This window comes from Lates calcarifer, linkage group LG17 (genome assembly GCF_001640805.2).
Source record: "Lates calcarifer isolate ASB-BC8 linkage group LG17, TLL_Latcal_v3, whole genome shotgun sequence".
Classification (NCBI taxonomy): domain Eukaryota; kingdom Metazoa; phylum Chordata; class Actinopteri; family Centropomidae; genus Lates; species Lates calcarifer.
In genome coordinates, this window is record NC_066849.1 from 13929778 (window position 1) to 13949480 (window position 19703).

The window sequence follows — 19703 nt, forward strand, 5'->3', positions numbered from 1 at the left end:
GATCAAATAAATGATGTTTGCTTTAAAACAGAACAGAGCTCTTTCATGTCTTTGTTGCTCCTGGTGTTTGTTGATCCTTCAGGGAGGACAGATTTCACAGGGTGCTACATATCATTTCCATATGTCGAGCCCCGAGAGGACAGGCTGCAGAGTGGTTGATAGCATTTTATCTGCGTTTGTGTGACGAGAGCGTGAATGTATAGTGAGGTCACTTTTGAGCAGCTGCAGCACTACTTTTCCTCGCTCTCAGAGCAACAGAATCTCAAGAGTCTCAGCGGAGCAGGGGATTTGAATTGTGTTGCGGTAGAATCAAGGTTCAATATAAAGCTGTTTCTGGATCAGTAGAGCCTGTACATGAAAACTTATTCTTTGAAATACTTTTTTTTTTTTAATTCAATGCACAAAACAGAAAAATTACACTAAAAAATACATACATCTTAACATAAATAAACATAATAATGACAGCCTCTATAGGGCTGCTATGGAAAATAATCCACTGATTGTAAGTAAAACAAAGCCCGGCCAAAACTAATTAGCTATTTTTACAGTGTTTTTGCAACCAGACCATACATACTTGAGATGAAGCACACACTCTGTCAGCAATTAAGCTGCGGCTACTGCACATAACACGCCTCAGTTTCCAGAGAAAAAGGCCTGAGTAGTGTCAACAAAGGCACGTCTGACCAAAAGTTGCTGCATGAGTATACTTGCTTCATCTGGTGCAAGCGTTTTACACGCATCCCTCCACATCAAACATGCCTGACTCTACACTGGAAGACACACACCCACAGACTCCTCCAGTGCTGGCTCTGCACCATATCATAACAGAAAGTAAAACGATAACACACTGCATAAAAGGTGAGATAAGTGCTTGTTATTTATGAAGCTCACTGTATGACCTCACTTAGTGATGAAAAAATGCAGGCTCCTCTCTGGCACCGCCGGTTTGATGAATGTCAGTGGCTGCTCTAGAGCTGTAGCTGTCTTATAGTGACCTCTGTTGTTGAAAAGCTCTGTCCTGTTTAGGACACAGAGAGCAGCAGAAGAGAGAGAGAGAAAGAAAGAGAGAAAGAAAGAGAGAGAGAGAGAGAGAAAGAAAGAGAGAAAGAGAGAGAGAGAGAGTGGTAGAGGAGGTGCAGGTGGGAGGAAGATGCAGTTTTATCCTATTTACTACCACTACTACTGCTGTCCAGAAGACTTTGGCTAAATTGGCCACTTTTTATTAAAAATCCCTGTAGAATTTAATGCAATCCAATACAACAGCACTAGCATAAATTCTACATTATGATGGTCTTAATTTTCAGTTTTAGGTGACATTGTTGGAAATGTGCAAATTCAATTATATGTTCATTACTGGGGTCATAGTTAAAGGAGTTGTTGTACATTATACTGAGAGGTGTTTCTCATTTTCTGCCCTCCAGTCCAGTGTCTTAGTGCTAAAACATGTGTATAATTGAATTGACACCTCTATGACATTCCAGGCATTATAAAAGTAGACTTTTGACAAAACAGTTAGTATTGGATTGCTTTCAACTACACAGGTGTACCTGACAATCAACTTCTATGTTTGTCAAATTTGTGTTAATGTAAATGCAGCTGAAAGCGTGGACTGGTTGTGTGTTCAGATGTAGGAGGAACTTGGACTGAAATTGAAAAACTTGAGTTTTAAGAGTCAGCTCCCACATAGTTTTGCATTTGTCAGAAAAAAAAAACATACTCAAAAGATAGACAGTAAGCAAACATAGACACTGAGAAAACAATAATACTAATGAAAAAGTTTGCTGTTAAGCAACAACAAGCCTCTGACCCAGATTATGAATGCACCAAACTGGATTATTTGCTAAACTATTTTACATTTAAGTCTAATATCTATATGTAATTTGTAGTAAATGAGCTGAGACACACAAAACAATACCAGCATGTCCCTTTAAGAAAAGATGCCAAGAAAAAGCTCTTATGTTGCACTATTCCAGTAAAGAAACAAGGTTAAGTGAGGTTAAAGAGAGAGGAAGAAGAAGAGGAGGCAGTCTTGAAGTGAGTCGTGGGATTTCGGGTGCACTCAGAACTGCTAACCTGGCCCTGCTTCAGGATGTTTTCCTGGACTGTCAAAGATGGTAATAGAGCATGTCTACCAAAATCCCAGAGCTAAATGCACATAGTTCAGCTAATGGGTTTGAACAGCAGAGAATATCACTCAGCACCCTGACGTTAACTGAGGCTTGGCCAGTTGTACTTTCTTTTATTCTCTATTTTCTATTATTTGATTTATTTTTAAGAGACCATACAAAATGTCTCCCAGCTGCATCCACATGTGATCCAATCTGGAGAATGTGCTGAAAAATACAGTATAAGTTTATTACTCCCAAAATCAAATGATTTGGGGACTCACTGAGATCAGCTGGTTCAGTGACTCCCAAAGTTGTATAATGTGGTTGTACCTATAAAAGCAATGTCAGTGGACCTAAGGATCTGATGATTCCAATCAATAAAACTGTAAAATCTGGAATACATACTGAATGCAAAAGAGCCGCTCCATTCTCTGCATGTAGTTTTCCAGTTAATTTAATAATCCAAGACCCCAGTGCTGTGGTAAACCACACGACAATGAAAACCTCATGGGAGTTTGTGGGACAGTCTTGCAAAATCTGTGTAGGGGACCTCATGTCTATGTCCCTTGCTTGTGTTCTGAACATGTTCTGAATGTGCTTGTTTTTACTGCTAATTACACTGTGTGTGCCTTGTCCTGATTTACACCGATGAATCTGCTCTGAAGCTTTTACAGTTAGACATTTATTTATACCTTTTTTTTTTAACACCACGAAATTCAAGCCAGTACACTGACATATAAATCTCTTTATTTCAACACGTGGAGCGCCAGGAGAAGCTTGGCGACTGATTAAAACAAATATTGATACAACAAGTTGAAGCTCAGCTGTGACTAATAGTCTGCATTTCTTTTTAAAGTTGTTGTTTTGGGCATTTTTGGCATTTTCCAAAGGTGAACATTAAAGAGATAATTGGAAATGAATGGAAAGAGAGACAGAGTGACATGTAATAAAGATCTGTGGCTAGAATTGGACTGTGGATGTTGTGATTTCAGTATAGTGTACGTCTGAACCACTAGGCCACCAAGATGCCCCAACAGTCTACATTTCTAACACAACATCATAAATAAAATGCATATATCCAGTTAAACACAACTCACTTCTTTATGTTTGAGTATTTGCATTGTAAGAATTCTGCTGTACTGCTCTGTGAGACTCACATGTTTTTTCACAAGTGTATTTGTGTTTATATATAGCTCCAGGACTCTGCAGTGATTTCATCAATGAAACTGACTCCTTTCCTCTTTTCGGTCTATTTTCTGTACATCCTCCAGTCCAAACATGACTTTCATCCCTCATCTGCCCCGATCTGCCCAATGCTAACTTCCATCCAGTGCCAAGCCACTGCCAGGCAGATTTGATCACCTAGTGAGCACAAGACCGCTGCTTGGCCTTTCCCAAACCTCCCCGGGCTCTCTCAGCACAACAACAGCTCAGGTTCCAGGCAGCACTGCCAGATGTGTTGGAGGTGGAAGTGTCACGATACATTGATAAAATGCTTCCTGTATCAATTGAACGGTCTCGCTTCATCTGCCATAAATTGTAAGGGACTTCTGAGATTGGTCAGAATCAAGTCAAGACAGGATTTATGAAACCACTGTCAGAGGGTTGTGCAACTATATATTAATACAAAGTGGCATTTACACATCAACAAACAAGTTTCTCAGAAGGCAGAGAATCACAGCATCCTGTTTAAGCTTTTAATGTGGTGCAACGTTGTTCTCTCACAGTAAAATTCACACCAAAACAAACTTGGAAACCAGCGTTGGATGTGATCTTCCTGTTCATTTTGTCGCTGTATTTGCATGGGTTTTTTAATTACTGCCAGCTGTCACATCAACATCACTTCAGCTTTGACATGTTGTTGCAGATGTAACATACAAAGAGGTTATAAACAACAGACATTGAGCTCTAGCCCTTACCAATGCCCTGCTTCAGATTCTATTGAGAAGACATGCTACTGGAGGATAAGTGCATTTTAAGAAGTGTTTTCAATTGAACCTGCTCAGTTCTCTGCTCTTACCTGATACGAGTTCATGGAGGCTGTAACGGTAGCGGAGGTGATCATGGCCCTCAAACCTCTGCGGCCCTTGGCACAGGGCCCGACACTCCACGTCTGCTTCATAGTACTCTGCCAGAGCCTCCTCAAAAAGAATGATGGCACCTTCGTAGTCGCCCTTGACATACAACAACACTGCTGCTGTGAACGAATGCTGCGGACGGAGGAGAGATGGAAGATGATGAGAAAACTGGGATCAGTATTTATGACCTTTGGTGTTCAGCAAAGCTATTCATCCTTGACATATTACATGAGTAAATATCAGCTTGTTGTTGTCTAATACTGTAAGTAAACCTTAGGCCAACTCATAAAAGCTTTTACAAGTCCTCTGGTGCACATCAAGTGTCCTGCAGCAGCAGCAATGTCTCAAAATATCTAAAATAAGATATTATATGCATGACTATATTGTCACCAGAGAAAATTTGCTTTGGACTGAAATGCTGCACACTAGCTGCTCACTTAAAAAGCTTGAACTCTTTTTAAGGTAGATTTACATTGAGCAAGTCTCTGTTGTTTTCCTGAAGGTAGAGAAGTATGAGTTTCATTTGAGGATCAAGAGAAAACAGGCGGCAAAAAAGAGGAACAACAGACAAATGTCGGAGCAGCAGACAAAGCATCCAAAGCTCCTGGGTATTCAGGGCATCACCACAACCAGCTCGAGAAGGCCTAAATGAGTTTCCAGTCATTAAACTGCAAGGGCTATTAACACAAACGGCCACTTCACATGTAAAGTGAGAACATCTGTACTTTTCCCTTTTGGAAAGAACTGAAGTAGAACTATATCTACATTGAAACTCACCGATTCAGATTTCCTGGCTTACCTGGTGAGGCCGGGCTTCTCGGTCTACAAAGTGGTCCTCATTGACGCCCTCCAGGTCTTTGTACTGCTCCAGGTTCTCACCCATCTCCACATGTTCTGGATTGGCCTGGAAGTAGGTGTGAGCTGCAGCTGCTGCTTTGTCAGGCTGCTTCAACTAGAGAGAGAGAGAAACAGAAAGAGAGATTTTATTGAAATGAATAACAGAACAGACACTGGCAATGTGATTACGCTAAGCTTTCTGTACAACTATCCCAGTAACCCATAAAAGCCTTAAAAGCACATAAATGTAGCTGATGAAGTCATGAGAGATGTAACTGAAAGAAGACAATGTTTGCTTAGTATTTGATTAACTCTCCAGTGCAACCCCAATTTCACAGTTTCAACAGAAACAAAGAAACACGTCTTCATGTTTAAAAAATGTCAAAAGTTTTGACAAAATCCACATGCTGCTCTGAGTCTTCATAAATTGAACTGCTTTTGGAAGATAAGGAAAAACAGGCAGACATTTCTCTGAGGCCGTTCCTGCAGGAAGAACAAACTCGCCAAAATTTAAGCCATTCAAGCCTTTCCTAAAACTGGATTCTTGGACTCCACTTGAAATACATAATATTGGTGAATTTGGTTGTGAATCAGATAAAAACTGAGCAGATATCCCGAGACAGACTGTTCCCATGCACATCCTGTCATTAAAGTGAGCTCTCATTATTAAAGCTAGATGAGGTCTCTGAGCTTAGTGGATGCTGGGAGTATTGAGAATGAAATAATCACCGCAGTAATGCTGCCCACTTCCTGGGAAATGTATTGAGTGTAAACAAATGAAAAAAAGAGACAGTTTACTGTTGAAAGCTGCAGAATAGATAAGAGAAATGCAGAGGGACAAGTGCATATCAATGTGTGTGTTGCGTGAATGACTCTAAGGTTTGAAGGATGAAAGCCAGCAGCTGTCATATCTCGGTCTCAGCAGCTGGTTGACTGACGAACTAAGCCAAAGAGAAGAAGTACATTCCTCAAATAATATACCACTGATTATGTTTGAAGAATTTTCATACACAAAACATTAAGCATGAGCCACAGTTCAGGGCTTTTCTGTGTGGAGTTTGAATGTTCTCTCTCTGCCTGTGTGGGTTTTCTCCGGGTACTCCGGCTTCTTCCCACAGTCCAAAGACATGCAGCTTAGGTTAACTGGTGACTGTAAATTGCCTGTAGGTGTAAAAGTGAGAGTGAATGGTTGTTTGTCTATATGTGTTGACCCTGTGATGGACTGGCGATCTGTCCAGGGTGAACCCCACCTCTCGCCTAATGTCAGCTTAGATAGGCTCCAGCCCCCCACGACCCTTAACAGATAAGCGGTATAGATAACGGATGAATGAATGAAAACATTAAGTATAGTACTGTATATATAAGTAAATATTGTTTATTGTTTTAGAAATGCAGTATTTGCAGTAAAACATAAATTCTTACAAAGACAATAAAACCATATAATGCACAGTGGAAAACTGGAGATCATGGCCTATCTAATTTATTAAGCTAAAATAAGATAAAACAGAAACAAAAAACAAAAACAAAAACAAAAACAAACACTGGATATCTAAGGCAAGAAAACAGAAAAATAAACAATAACACAAATGAAATTACTTTTAAACACCTTTAATCCTTTAAAGAATATATGATTTGAAACAAATGAGAAAAGAGTTGCACCATTTCATACTTTATTTTATCAAATATTTACTTTATAAACTTTAATTAAACTTTAATTTAAATTAAAAGAAGATATGAAGTGGTCCTTCTGTGTATTGTGCCACAAATACTTTAATACTAAACTAATTTATGTTGTCAAGTTCCCTTCACATTCTGCAACATCTCATAAAAACAGTCAGTGATCACAGACTCCATGTGTCCATCATGTCTGACTGTAACTTCTTTCTGAGGTTTGTTCCTTTACAGTTGCTACACTGAGGTAGAGAAGGTGGCCTGCAGCACAAAGCAATGACACGAGGAAAAGAGAGGGGATATCTCCATTCCCCACCATAACTCACCACACACCACTATACATCATAACACATGAGCTAAGATGCTTGTCTTTAACATCAAAAGCCTGTGAAATACTATTCTCTGGTATTACACAACACACACAATGCGTGAGGCTCAGTTCTCTCTCTCAAGAAAATATGGTATGAGCAAATTTTTTGTATATTTAAGATGCTCTCTGACCGCTTAAAAAACATGTCATTTTGAAAGAACTTGTTTGTTTGCAGTCAGATAAGATCCTAATCGTGCTCAAGCCTCAACATGGCCAGGTTACATAATAGCCTGCACTGAATCCACCTCACTGCACACCTACATGAACTCGCAAAACAGAGCCTGCTGCTCTGTGACCTTTGCTGCATGTCAATTCGCTTTGTCCTCTTTTTCCATTCGTGCAGTTACGGGGTGTTTCACAGCGACTGAACTGGGCAGAACGTAGGGGAGAGAGAGAGATGAAGAGCCAAGCAGGAAACAGTGGAGGGATGACAGAATGATTTTGAGAGAATAAAAGACAGACACAGAGAGGTGTAAGCAGCAAAACAGCGCCTGCTCTCTTGTGAAGGATTGGATATCTCGACATTAACTCAGTCGCAGTATCTCTGAGGCATCTGACTCCATTTGTTTAAATCCTTCATGTTCCCAACAGGTGTGAACCTAAAACCAGAGCCCATTGTTTCACAGCCTCTCTCCTGACAGTTGAGAAGGTCAGTCCTGCCCGGTTTCCAAAAACATAACTGGCTGTGAGACGAGACCTTCTCAACACACTCACCCGCCTCTGTTTTGCCACTCAGCACTGATTCACAGGAGCCAGGAAAGACACTTATTGCAACAAAAACTTTTGTTCTGTTTGTATTGTTTTCAAGGTGTGTGTGTGTGTTGCGAGTGAGATAAAACTTGGGAGTTTCCACATTTATTAAAAACGTGGGGAATTTCTAGTTCAAAGGTCGTCTACGGGGGAGACAAACAATTTCCACAAAGTCGGTACAATACATCGTAAAACACAAACTGTGCTGCTGCAATTGAAGAAGCAGAAACTCTTCCACCCCCACATACAACCCACTCCTTTTTGAAGAATGGCTCCCCTGTCTGACAAACTTGGGTCACTTTCATGTGGTAGCAGAAGAGGCAGGAGAGAAAAGCCCAGCTGGACGTGCTTGGTTACCCCTGAAAGGCCAAAGACAGAGGTGGCGTCGAGCAGTCAGATCACCTGGGGAGCTGCTGGGGTAGGTGAATGGGGCATTTTATGTTTTCTTGTGAATTCTTGTTTGCTCCATGACATGGTTTATGAAATACTGTGTGTAGCAACTCATGAATGCCTCTAGGGACTACATGAAAATGTATCAAATGTTTGATGAGAATTTAATCAAAATATCCCCTCTGAGGATGATGCACCACATCCACATAACAATAGTAGAGATGAGGAAAATACATAGTTTGTGTCTTAAAGGCAAAATCCCTCCTTAAACATGTTAAATTTGGCTTTTTGTTGCAGGCATTCCTTGATTAATCATGTTGCTTTTGTGGCTCTTATTCACCTGGGTTACTAGCCCATCGTTGATGCCTGCCTACTGATGATCAATACTGAGCTTTCTGAAACACCAACAGTGATGGTCAGGTTTGGATGTCTTGATTTTGACAGTCATACATCAAATCAACAGGAAAACTAACTGCACTAACATGCAAAACCAAAATTCTTATGAAATATGTGGGAATAAATTTCTCACTACCGACTGCACGTTGACAGGACTCAGTAAATCACAACTAGAACACTTGAGCACAAAGTAAAACCTGGACTGAATTAAACTGATGAAATCAGTGTAAGTGAATCTGAGGGTGGATTTTTCCTCTAACTGATGGTGCAACCAGGAGTGCAAACGCACGCACACACACACACACACCCACCCACACACACACACACACACACACACACACACACACTGCTCTATTATGTGTCCTCTGCTGCTGCATTCTTCACAAAGTCTCCCCATGATAATTCAGGACAGAGAACATCCTCCTAAGTCACCAGTGTCAACTTGACTCCACTAGATCTGATAATCATCTGTTAATATTGTATGTTTTGTCCAGACTCCCTGAGACTTAGCAGCAAAAATCACACAGGAAGGAGGCAAGGGGGAGGTTAGTCTGCAGTCTGGACTCACCTGCCTCCACCTTTTCCTCCTTCGGGCCTGGCTGCCCTAAGCCCCCTCGGGGATGACCTGGCTCAGTCCAGAGGGTCAGCTGGAGGAAGGGGGGAATTACTCCAGAACACCAATCCAGCACAAACACAGCTGTGGTCAGCTACTGCCAGATCTATTGTCCTGAGACTAGACAACCCACAACCCGGGGAAGCCTTGAACATGGGAGACTCCCTGTAATTTTCCTCTTCCATCATGGGGTTTCATAATCACGTTAGGATTTCTATTTCTAAGAGATATAGCATTATAGTCTAAGAATTCTTTAGGAAGAGATCCTCCAATAAGGAAAAGTTAAGTGAGATCTACTGTGTGGTTCAGTGCTTGACTCACACTGTAGTGTTAATGGATCTATGGTCATATCTGATGGCACCTGAGCTAACACATTTATGATGGTTGCTAGTGCTTTACGGAGACAGATAATCCAGCATGGAGCATTTCTGGGAGTCTGAGCGCTGTATCAAACTGTCAAAAACCCAAAAGGGTCGAGGCTCGGAGAGTCTGAATTAAAAACAGATGCTCATAAATCAAAATGAGCAGAGTGAAAGGTTAAAACACCCCCTCAGGATGACACAGCAGAAATCAATCATGGACTTAAAGGGAGATTGTTATTGAGCTGAATAGAGTAATGGAAAACAATGCAGCCATGCATGGATAAATCGTAATAACTTGTCTCTCCTGTGTCTGCCACAGAGGAGAAAAGGGATACAGAGAAAATAAGTAATTTTCCAAGAAAACCCCTTGATATTGTAATATCTGTACATCATTAGCCAACTTGTATCTCTGTAAGTGTGGGTGATATGGCTAAAAGGAAAATCAATTGATAAATCACTTGAGAAATAATTTGTGGTTAAAATGATCACCTGAAACACCTGATAATTTGAGGTGGTTTATTGCACTTTTTAAAAAACATAGAAAAATACAGTCAAGTGTGCCCTATGAAGCCAGAGATATTAACAAGGGTAGCTAGGTTTGTCTCTGATGGTGAACAAATCTATAATATCTCATCTCATCTCATATTATTATCATATTGCTCACAGTATTAATGTGACTCTTGGAAAGCTGCTGTTTCAAAATGCTTTCTATTTGTAAGTCACTTTACTCCAAATACAGGCACAAAAACTTACCACACAACACAAATATTTAATCTAAACTCACTTAATGTTGGAATTAAATGCTACAAGATTTAAGCAGTAAAACTCTGCCATGAAAAGCAAAACACATTCAGAGGTGTACATCTGAGGGCATTTTTCCCCCCATGTGAACTTCACAGGAGCACCTGTAGAATAACTATCACTCAGTCTGAGCCCTTGGTTTGCACCCCTCGCTAAAGAGGAACCTGTGTCAGAGCTGCTGGACCGCCCTGCCACTCTGAGAGAAGCGCTCTTGATGTGGGCACTGAGTGGTGCCAAGGCAAATGTACATTTGCATGCCTTTCTCCACTGGGCCTCCTGCTTGATTCACAGGTATGTTAATAGGCCTGGGCTGGCGCCACAGACGCAGAGATGGTGTTGTGACAAAAAGCACGTATCCCGATGCCACAAACAGGCCCTGGAGAGTGTTACACAGATGGCTTGTCAGAGCCAGGACTTACCACCCAAAAAATGACAGAGGAGCTGGCAACAAGTGGTCAAACCTGGCAACCACAGTGCTGAATACTTGAGAGACGTGCTGTTTGAAAGAATTTCTACGGCGCTCATGAGGGTAGGAAACTCTAGCACAGCAGACAGAGGTTAGTGTTCAGGTTTACAGTGGACACAAGAACAGCTGCTTTTCCACATGTCCACACATATAAGAGTTCAAGGTTATAGCACACAGAGTTCTCTCCCCCTTCAAACATTAAGTTCTTGAAATCCTGTCTAATAGTGTAACAAAATGCTGTGCAGTGCGTTGAAGTTGAATAAGCCTTAAAACACACTGATGTATTACAAAAAGTGGACTTCACAGATCACATTTAATCTTCTCACAGTACCTGTAACAATACACTTACACCATTCCAGCCATTTTCAGAACTCCAAATGAAGTGCTAATCTCTCCAAAAACTTCCTACAGCTGCTGTCAAATAACCACTTAGGCTGCCAATTCTTGACTGACCCTTCCTGAAAAGGTGCATGAAGTCATTACTGGCTACCTACAGTACAGTATGGCCTTGTAGCACTTTGTACTGAAAACATTCCAGGGAGAACATCTGCGAGCGTGATAACAGCGTCCTTATATAGCCAATAATGGCTTTAAGGCCAGTGAAGGAGAGTTGTATCTGCTTCCGAAGGTCTGTATGATATGGGTGTTTAGGAATGTACTGTGATAGTGTTGCGTTGTGATAGTGTTCACCAGAAAACAACCACATGATAAAGATGTTATGCATTATAACAAAAAAATGTTTCCAAGTAAAACCTGGGTTTGTAAAAAAAAAAAAAAAAAAACCCTCTTGAAAGAAGAAGAGGATGGAAAGAAAATAAATCTTGCCCTTAAATCACATAAAGTGGAACTCTCATCTGCATTGAAAAGTAGACAGACAGTGTTCAACTGCCAAGAGCTCGAAACAGGTTGCTCTAAAACTATGGACCCATAAACAGTAGAAATAATGTTTTTGCTGCACAGCTGGGACCTAAACATTCCAGCCATCTGTCTGAGAAGCACTGAGTCTGTATTTACCCATCCATGGATTGTTTTAATGGGAGGAATATTTACTCCTCTGTAAACACAAGAGTCATTTTTCTCACCGGACCCATGGCAAGTTTACTGTCATTAAATCAATATTTGTGTAATGAGGTGGAGGGTCTGGAGCATGTTTTTTACTACGTATGTAAACCCCAAACAAGTAAGTAAACCACATAATATCTGTCTTTGCTTCAGCAGCAAATTATGAGTGAGAGAGGACAAAACAAAAACGAACATCTCAGCTATTCAGACACAACATGAGGTGAACTTTACGATAAGAGGAGATATAAGTTCATCAGAAGGGCTGAGTCTAGAACATCAACACATTGGTACCAAATGAAATCTGCAGTACCTATCTGGTCAGATCTGTACTCTTATTATCTTATTTTTTAACAAGACAGTTCCTGTTTTAAAGAATTTTTTTAGCAATTTTAGACTTTGAGCCTCACTGGGTCAGTACACATGCTTGTGTTTCATCAAAATTTTACATTTGATATGTTGACTTTTGTTGGCTTTTGTTGAGTGAAAAGTATAGTTTTTTCACTGACATAACCTCGTGCTGTATAATATTGTGATGGGCTTTCTTCACTGTTTTCTAATATTTTACAGACCAAACAATGAATCAGTTAAATTGAAAATAATCGTCAGAATAATAAATACTCAAAATAATTAATAACTAAGTTGCAGCCGTAGGATTGATATAAAAAATATAAAACAATATCCAGCTGTACTCATTAGTGGTACATCTATCTAAGCAAGTTATTGAATCCTGAGAGGAAATGCACAGTAGTCTTTCTAATCAAACATCAACAATGGGGTCTTTATGTTCCCACCACTGAGGTCCATTTAATTAATGAGTTTCAAGCTTGAGAAAACATGTGGCACTTCAAGAGGCTGGCAGTTGGATATGAGCATCTGGTTGGAAAGAGGATTGAGACCATTTCACAACACTTGTAAATCATTAACAAATGGGAAAAGACTGGGATTACATTTGCCTGGCGAGGAAAGATGCAAACGCCCACTGATTCCATTAAACAGAGCTTTTTGTTGCCAGTGATAGCTGTAGCAGCTATGCTGAGTGAAGGTATTGGCACCAATGCTTGGCGTGGGGAACTCACTATAGGAAAGTTTGTCTAAATGGCTGATTACCTCCCCATGAAGCGAGCACCCCACTTCCTTCCACTCTGGATGGTTTCAAAGGCACACAGTGAGCACTTGGATTGACGATTCAAGGAACTTCAGAAATTCCTGGAAGTCTGGAAAACAACTTATGTCTGTTTTTGACTGTTTACACTAAGGGATCCCCTAGCGTATGACAATATGTAGACCCTTATCCAACCAGACAGAGGTAGGATTTGACAAGATATGGACAAAACATTTGATTGGACACACGTGTCCACGGGCACACACTCAAACTCTAAGATACACACAGGCAAAGGGAGCTCATGATGTATGTACAGCGCTAATTGGGCAGGAAAACATTATGGCCTGTACAAATGAACCTCTCCATCAAGCCTTTCATTTCATTAACCCAGTAGCTTTGATGGACAAAATATGTGCTTACTGTACACACAGGCCATATAATGTCTTTACTGTACACTGAAGGTATGAATAAGTTGCTTTATAATCTCAGCTAAATGAACCAGACAGGGTTTGTTTTTGCTCTGCTGCTAAATCAAATAACACTTTCACACAAACCCTGGATTGAAACTCATGCTTCTTGCCATGCTAGTCAGGGAAACAGCCGGCCAGTCAAGGTGTACATTACATGCAACATGGCTAAACACGCTAAGCTCATGCTGTGGGAAAAAAAAAAAGTGCAATGGGGGAGTGTTTCCTCTTAGTGATGTCATGGGTAAAAGTTGTCTACCTCGATGTCCTTCCTCCCTCCCCTTCTTGCTCTCTCCATCACACCACCCGTCTTTCTCTCATCTGCCTGGTCCTGCTGACAGCTCTGCACAGTGGCCTCTTTCTGCCCGTCCTCACCCCACCCTGGGCCAGAGTGTGTTCCTCCTATAAGGTCATGTCAAAGGAATGCCTGAAAAAGCCTCAACGCTGTCACTGCTAAAAAGCCTCTTTCATTACCCCACGAGGACACAGGAGGAACGGCGAGCCGGGAAGAGCTGGCACTCGCTTGCTCCATCATTGGCCTCCATCCTCATGAATCCTCAGCAGAGACTGTACATCGAAAAAACAAATACAGTGGAAGGATAATAATGCCACTGTGCACAGGAGCAAACCATGACTTCGGCTTTGTGTGGAATGCCCAAGCTGTGTGTTTTAAAACCGCTGGCTTAGATTAGTGGGGGGTGGGGGGGGTGAATATACTGGACCACAGTGGCATGAACTCACTGGGAACCCAGAATGTAGAACAGACGCTCATGATCCAGAATCTATTAGTTATCAAAACACAGTTCGTGTCCATTATGAGCTAATCTGGACCAGGCAACTTGAAGTGAGGTGGTTGTTTGTACATCTGTAGCTGTGTCTGCCCTGTGGCTGACATCATTTGGCTGTGGAGGGAAATGACTGCTCCCATTATCCTCTCCATCTCAAGTGACAGTCCAGTTAAGCTCGGTGGAAGTTAACTCTGTAAGGCTACACAACCTTTTACTCTAAGCTATCCTGACGCCACCCGACACCCCCATCAGCTACTGTATCCTTAGTCAACCATCATACTCTTTCCCATGTCTGATCTCGCTTCCTGGGCAGTTTCAGGACACACAAGGCCAGCTTTGTGTGGAAACCTCAAAAACACAAGGTGTGTACATTTTAAGCAGTGCAGACAGGCTGGAAAATCACCTATAATGTCTTCCTCCCCCTCCCAACACCTCTCTCACGTTCCCTCCTGCCCAAAATACAGTAACACACGTGTACACACACACACACTTCTTTTCTCTCAGGAACTTCTAAAAACAGGCCTGGTTAGCTGACGTCTTATTTTTAAGTTACTATCCTCTGATCTCACAGTCCACCAGTTTCCATTCACATAAAGGTGCCTTTTTCTAGACTGGAAAAACACACTCTGACTGGTCCCACAGATCTGAAATGTGGTCCACAGTTGTGTTTTGTCTCTGTCACTTAGCCTTTAGGCGAGGATGTGGTGTGTGTATCAAAGGTGTATACAGACTGGAACTGGTGCCCACGCATGGGATACCACAAATACTAGCAGCCGAGTCTTTCGTCAGCAACCTCCGCTGTGTTGAAATGTCTTAAAGGAATAGTTTGACATTTTGGGAAATGCACTTATTCGCTTTCTTGGTGAGAGGTTAGAGAAGAAAAACGATTTCACTCTCATGTCTCTGAAAAATATGAGGCTGATCGAGGCATCTGGTCAGCTCAACCTTAGCACGAGGACTTGAAACAGGGGGAAACAGCTAGCATAGTTTTGTCTGGAGATCTACTAGCACCTCTACAGCTCACTAATCTAATTTTAATCTGACCAAAAACCAGGGTGTGAAAATTGTGGTTTTATGGGAGGTTATGTGCTGGACTTAAGACTTACTGGTATTTAGATTTTTAAAACTTCTGAACAGAGCCAGGGTAGCTCTTACCAGTCTTTATGCTAAGCTAAGCTAGCTGCCTGTAGCTTCTTCAGTAATCAGACATCAAATGTCTTTGCAAACTTATGCAGACATTTATGCTAATAAATCCAAATTCTCTGATGTTTGGTTCATGGATCTAGTGGTTTGTTTATACTGTTGTCAGGGTGAAACTGATTTCTGTTTCCTGATTTCTTCTGTGTGTTTGATTTGCTAAATGTGAAACTGCTTCCTAGTGGACATGTAGATTACACCCCGAGTCTGTCCAACTATGTCCAACTGATGCCTGTTACCTTCACATATGCGCAATCCAGAGAGGCATCACTTAACTCTCGGCAAGAGAGCGAATAAGCAAATTCCCCAAACTGCTGATGCACCACTATCTCAGAGGAGATAACATGAGACCAGCCACTTCAGAAATGTTGTAGACTTTCACTCCGTTTCCCAATAAAGCACAGGAGATGAGGGGTTTTCCCGTCTGAGAGGAACATTACAGAGAACATCACGTTTGAAGGAATCATTTATGGGCACACCACTCAGAGACAGGGGTCAAAGATCACTCTCCCATATGAGCGTGGGTGCACTCAGCTTTTCCACGGTGGTTGTAAAGACATCAAGCTGGGAAAATAAGACAAAGTGAGCATGATGTGGTGTTTAAGTGCTAAGCTCATACACAACAAGGTCTTAAAGAGAAGCTTAAAGGAGTAGAGAGAGGGAAACTGTGTGTGTGCGTGTGTGTGTGTGTGTGTGTGTGTGTGTGTGTGGGGCAGTGAGTATGTGTGTCTCGCAGACAATGCCAGCATTCATCCAGATGCTTGGTTCTCACCCTGACTGGCCTCCATATACCCCAGAGAAATATAAAATATATTTGTTCATGTTGAAATCAATCTGGTGTTGTAGCAATGAGAAGACAAAGGGCATTACACAATGCCCAAAACAGTCAACTGAAGCTGCTGAGAGACTGATATGCATCGGAGGACCAGTGATGGAGACAAAAATCAGTAGTGTGTCAAATTTTAACAGGGGAGCTACAAATTTAGAAACCGTTGGAAACCATCAACGGTTAATGTCCTTTTAATTTGACACAAATTTACATAAACTGTTCTTTTCACAAGGAAGTGTGCCCTCAAGAGCAACTCCCCATGTCACTGAAAAATGTTATCAGTCAGCTGCCATGACAGGAACATCATCTGAAAGACTCTTCAACCTCTGACTGTCAGAAGATTTTCCCCCAGATTAAAGTATGAAAGGTTCAAGTGCCCTGAAGGAGTATCTCCCGGTTCATACTTCAAACATGGTTCAGCGTCACTCTCTTATGAGGTAATGGATCCACCTTTTCTGGGGGTGGGTGGGCTAAATCAAACAATGACAGAGCGGCCCCGTACAGTGTTTCATCACAAACTCAGCCCATCAATCAAGCCGCCCCCTGGGCCCCGGAGAAAGAAAACTGCCTCCTAGGCATGCCTCAGACAATTGTATGGAAAAGGAAATGGTCAGGAAAGTAAAGCAAAAACAGTAAAGCCTGCATGATTTAAGGATTACCTAAAGGACAGAAGAATGCATTTCCTTCAGTCTCTTTGTCAAGCTGCTGGTGGTATGTGAGCAGAACACGAGGGCTAAGATGAAGCCCATGATAGTTTCCAAGAGGATGGAGAGCCAGCTTAACCAGGTCCTGTAATGTGTCTACTTGCCCATAAAATAAACCTAATCACCCTCTGTGCTGAACAGGTAGCCTGGTGTGGAGTGAGATAAGTATCTTTCCTTCATTATTTCCCTTTCACTACCTCCCCTGGGGTCACGCAGTTTAGTTCCCCTGCAGAGACCACCGCTACAGAGAGGATGCAACCGGATCCAGGATCTATTCCAAGGGATAAACTTAGTGTTTCTTTTGATTTGGCATTTCTTCTCCTCTTACCAAGCCTTTCTTTTCACTCAGCAAAATAAAAAACACCTGTTGCTAATGTTTAAAATCCTGTCTTTATGAAGATCCTGTACTGTTCACACTTACTGCAAGTCATTTTCTGTTTTTTCCCTTGTTGAGAAGGGTGGCATCCAGCACCAGCTGAGATTATTCTTAATTTTAAGCAGAGGGCTAAAAGCTTATTTAAGACTGGCCTCCACTGGCTTCTCATAAATTCGGGACAATATAGAGAGGCTTTACTTTGTTGTTTTGCTCAATAAAGAAAAGAAAAACAGCAAAAACAACAACAAAACCATGAAGACCAGTGTCATGTTCATGGAGAAAAACATCTCTATCACAAGGGTAAACAAATCACTACACAATACATCCAGCAAGACCATTTAAGACTGAAAACCTTGATATAAAGTGAAAACAAAGAGTTGGGTGTAAGTTGTACTGACAGGCTGGACCCATTATTGTGAATAGAAGAAATTCTTGACATAGTTAGAACCCAAACTCACAACTGAGAAATGATTTAGGTCTGGATTCTAAAGAAATCCGCACAAATATGTGCACAAACACCAACACACCCTGAGACACACTTTTACATTCAACCACTAGGCGATCTTGGCACAGGCTGCTCGCATGTGACGGCAGCAATAACTCAAATTTATTGTAAGTGCATTTTCACAGTCAAAATACACTCTGTATGTAATTAGATGATACACAGAGCTAATAAATCTTCAGTGGAAGTGTTGGGAGGAAAGCGGACAAGACCTCATTGCAGACATTTTCTCAGCCCGTCACCACTTCCCTCTGAGGTTCTGTTAAGAAAAAAAAAAAAAACCTGACCATGCCGCTGTGTCAGGGGGTCAACGCACCGCTGCATTTCATCTGACTCTTTACACACACTCTCTGTGAGTCAGCGTGTGCGGACACATGTGTGAGAAAAACCCAAACTTGTGAGGCCATGTTGGTTGGCGTGTGAGCGAGCGGCCGCAACTCTTCTTTATGAGTGCAAAAACACAGAGATGAGGGCACAGTGTGAATTATTTACTGCATGGAGAGTAATTAGTGACTCTTTTCTCATGTAGAAAGAAAAGTGAAATGGGGGTAAGAGAGAAAGATATGGTCATGAACTTAAGTTGAAGCATGATGACGTACAACGAGGTTTCAGCAGAAAGTACCATTTCTGCAGAGGTATTGTTCATTGTCACTACAGCTTAACTGTTGTGGCTAAAACCCAGTTATCTACAGGGGGATCCGCGTTGATCACCATCAAAATATTAAAAGAGCAGTGTGTCTGCCTGATGTCGTCCTATCAGTATGTTGCTTTTTGAGATTTTTACTCAAAAACAATGTAACCTTGTTTTCAGTTTCCTTGGTGGAGCTAATTAAGAACCAACCACAGAGGTAAATCTCTTTGCAGGCCTCTAAAGAGATTTGTACTCCCTTCATAAACACGACATGTTCCTGTTGCTGCTGTCACATTACACAAATCTAGTTTTCTTGACACACAGCATGCTGACTGGAATTCAGACCAAACTCGCCAAATAACACACACACATACACACACACACACACACAATCACATGATATTGATTACCAGACATTTCTCCTGAGATCCTATTAAACCTGAGAGTTTTGGGACATAAGTGTGTGTGTGTGTGTGTGTCAAATCTATGAGCAGATGTTTTCCTTCACAGTAAAATCCAAATGATCAGTTTGTGTGTTGTGTGCTTTCAAGAGAAATGTTATTCAGGTCTCAGTTTTACAGAGGGGATAAACAAGTGTGTAAAAGAAATAAGTAAGCGAGTGTGTAAGCGAGCAAGTCTGTGCCTGTCCACCTCTTCCCCTCTGTGGCTAAACCTCCCACACAGGCAGGGACTCCCCTCCCCATGCCTTTTTTTCCCCTTTGATGTGACTGGCTGTGAGTGGCCGGACAGGGCTGAGGTCAGGGGTCGTGTGGGTGCCAGGCTGATGACCCAGTGGTGGTGAGACGTATTATAGGAACCGGCATGCCTCACATTCTCAAGCAGTGACAGAGGAGCCACTGAGTTCAGATGAGACACACAGATTTGGGGGGGGGCAGACAAACTGATGTGTCATTTCAGGGATCGTTGCTCTGATAGAGCTGGAAAAGTCTTTATACTGGTGGGTGCTGTTTGCTATGGGAACACAACAGAATTTCAGCATTTAGATTAAAAACTTGCTGACTCTTTCCTGTGTTTTTGTTTTTAATTCCAATCTTTAATTTTGGTGAGCTAACCACAGAGTTAACGGCAGACAGGTTTAGATGCTACCATTATGTGCAGAACAGCATAACAGGCACTAAGTCAAGAGTGTATTTGACAGACAGCCATTGTTTTTCTTAGATCTGAACGGCTGGCAGTCAGCAA

The 19703-nt window shown here is 41.7% G+C and overlaps 1 protein-coding gene across 1 annotated transcript in view; it reads right to left on the bottom strand.

Moving 5' to 3' along the window:
* Positions 1-19703, bottom strand: part of p3h2 (prolyl 3-hydroxylase 2) — a 55852-nt gene that overhangs the window by 11815 nt on the left and 24334 nt on the right. The window contains exons 2-3 of the mRNA XM_018673231.2: positions 4986-5138; positions 4129-4318 (exon numbers count right to left, since the gene is read on the bottom strand). Coding sequence (XP_018528747.1) covers positions 4129-4318; positions 4986-5138 — 343 coding nt within the window. The remainder of the gene's footprint in view (positions 1-4128; positions 4319-4985; positions 5139-19703) is intronic.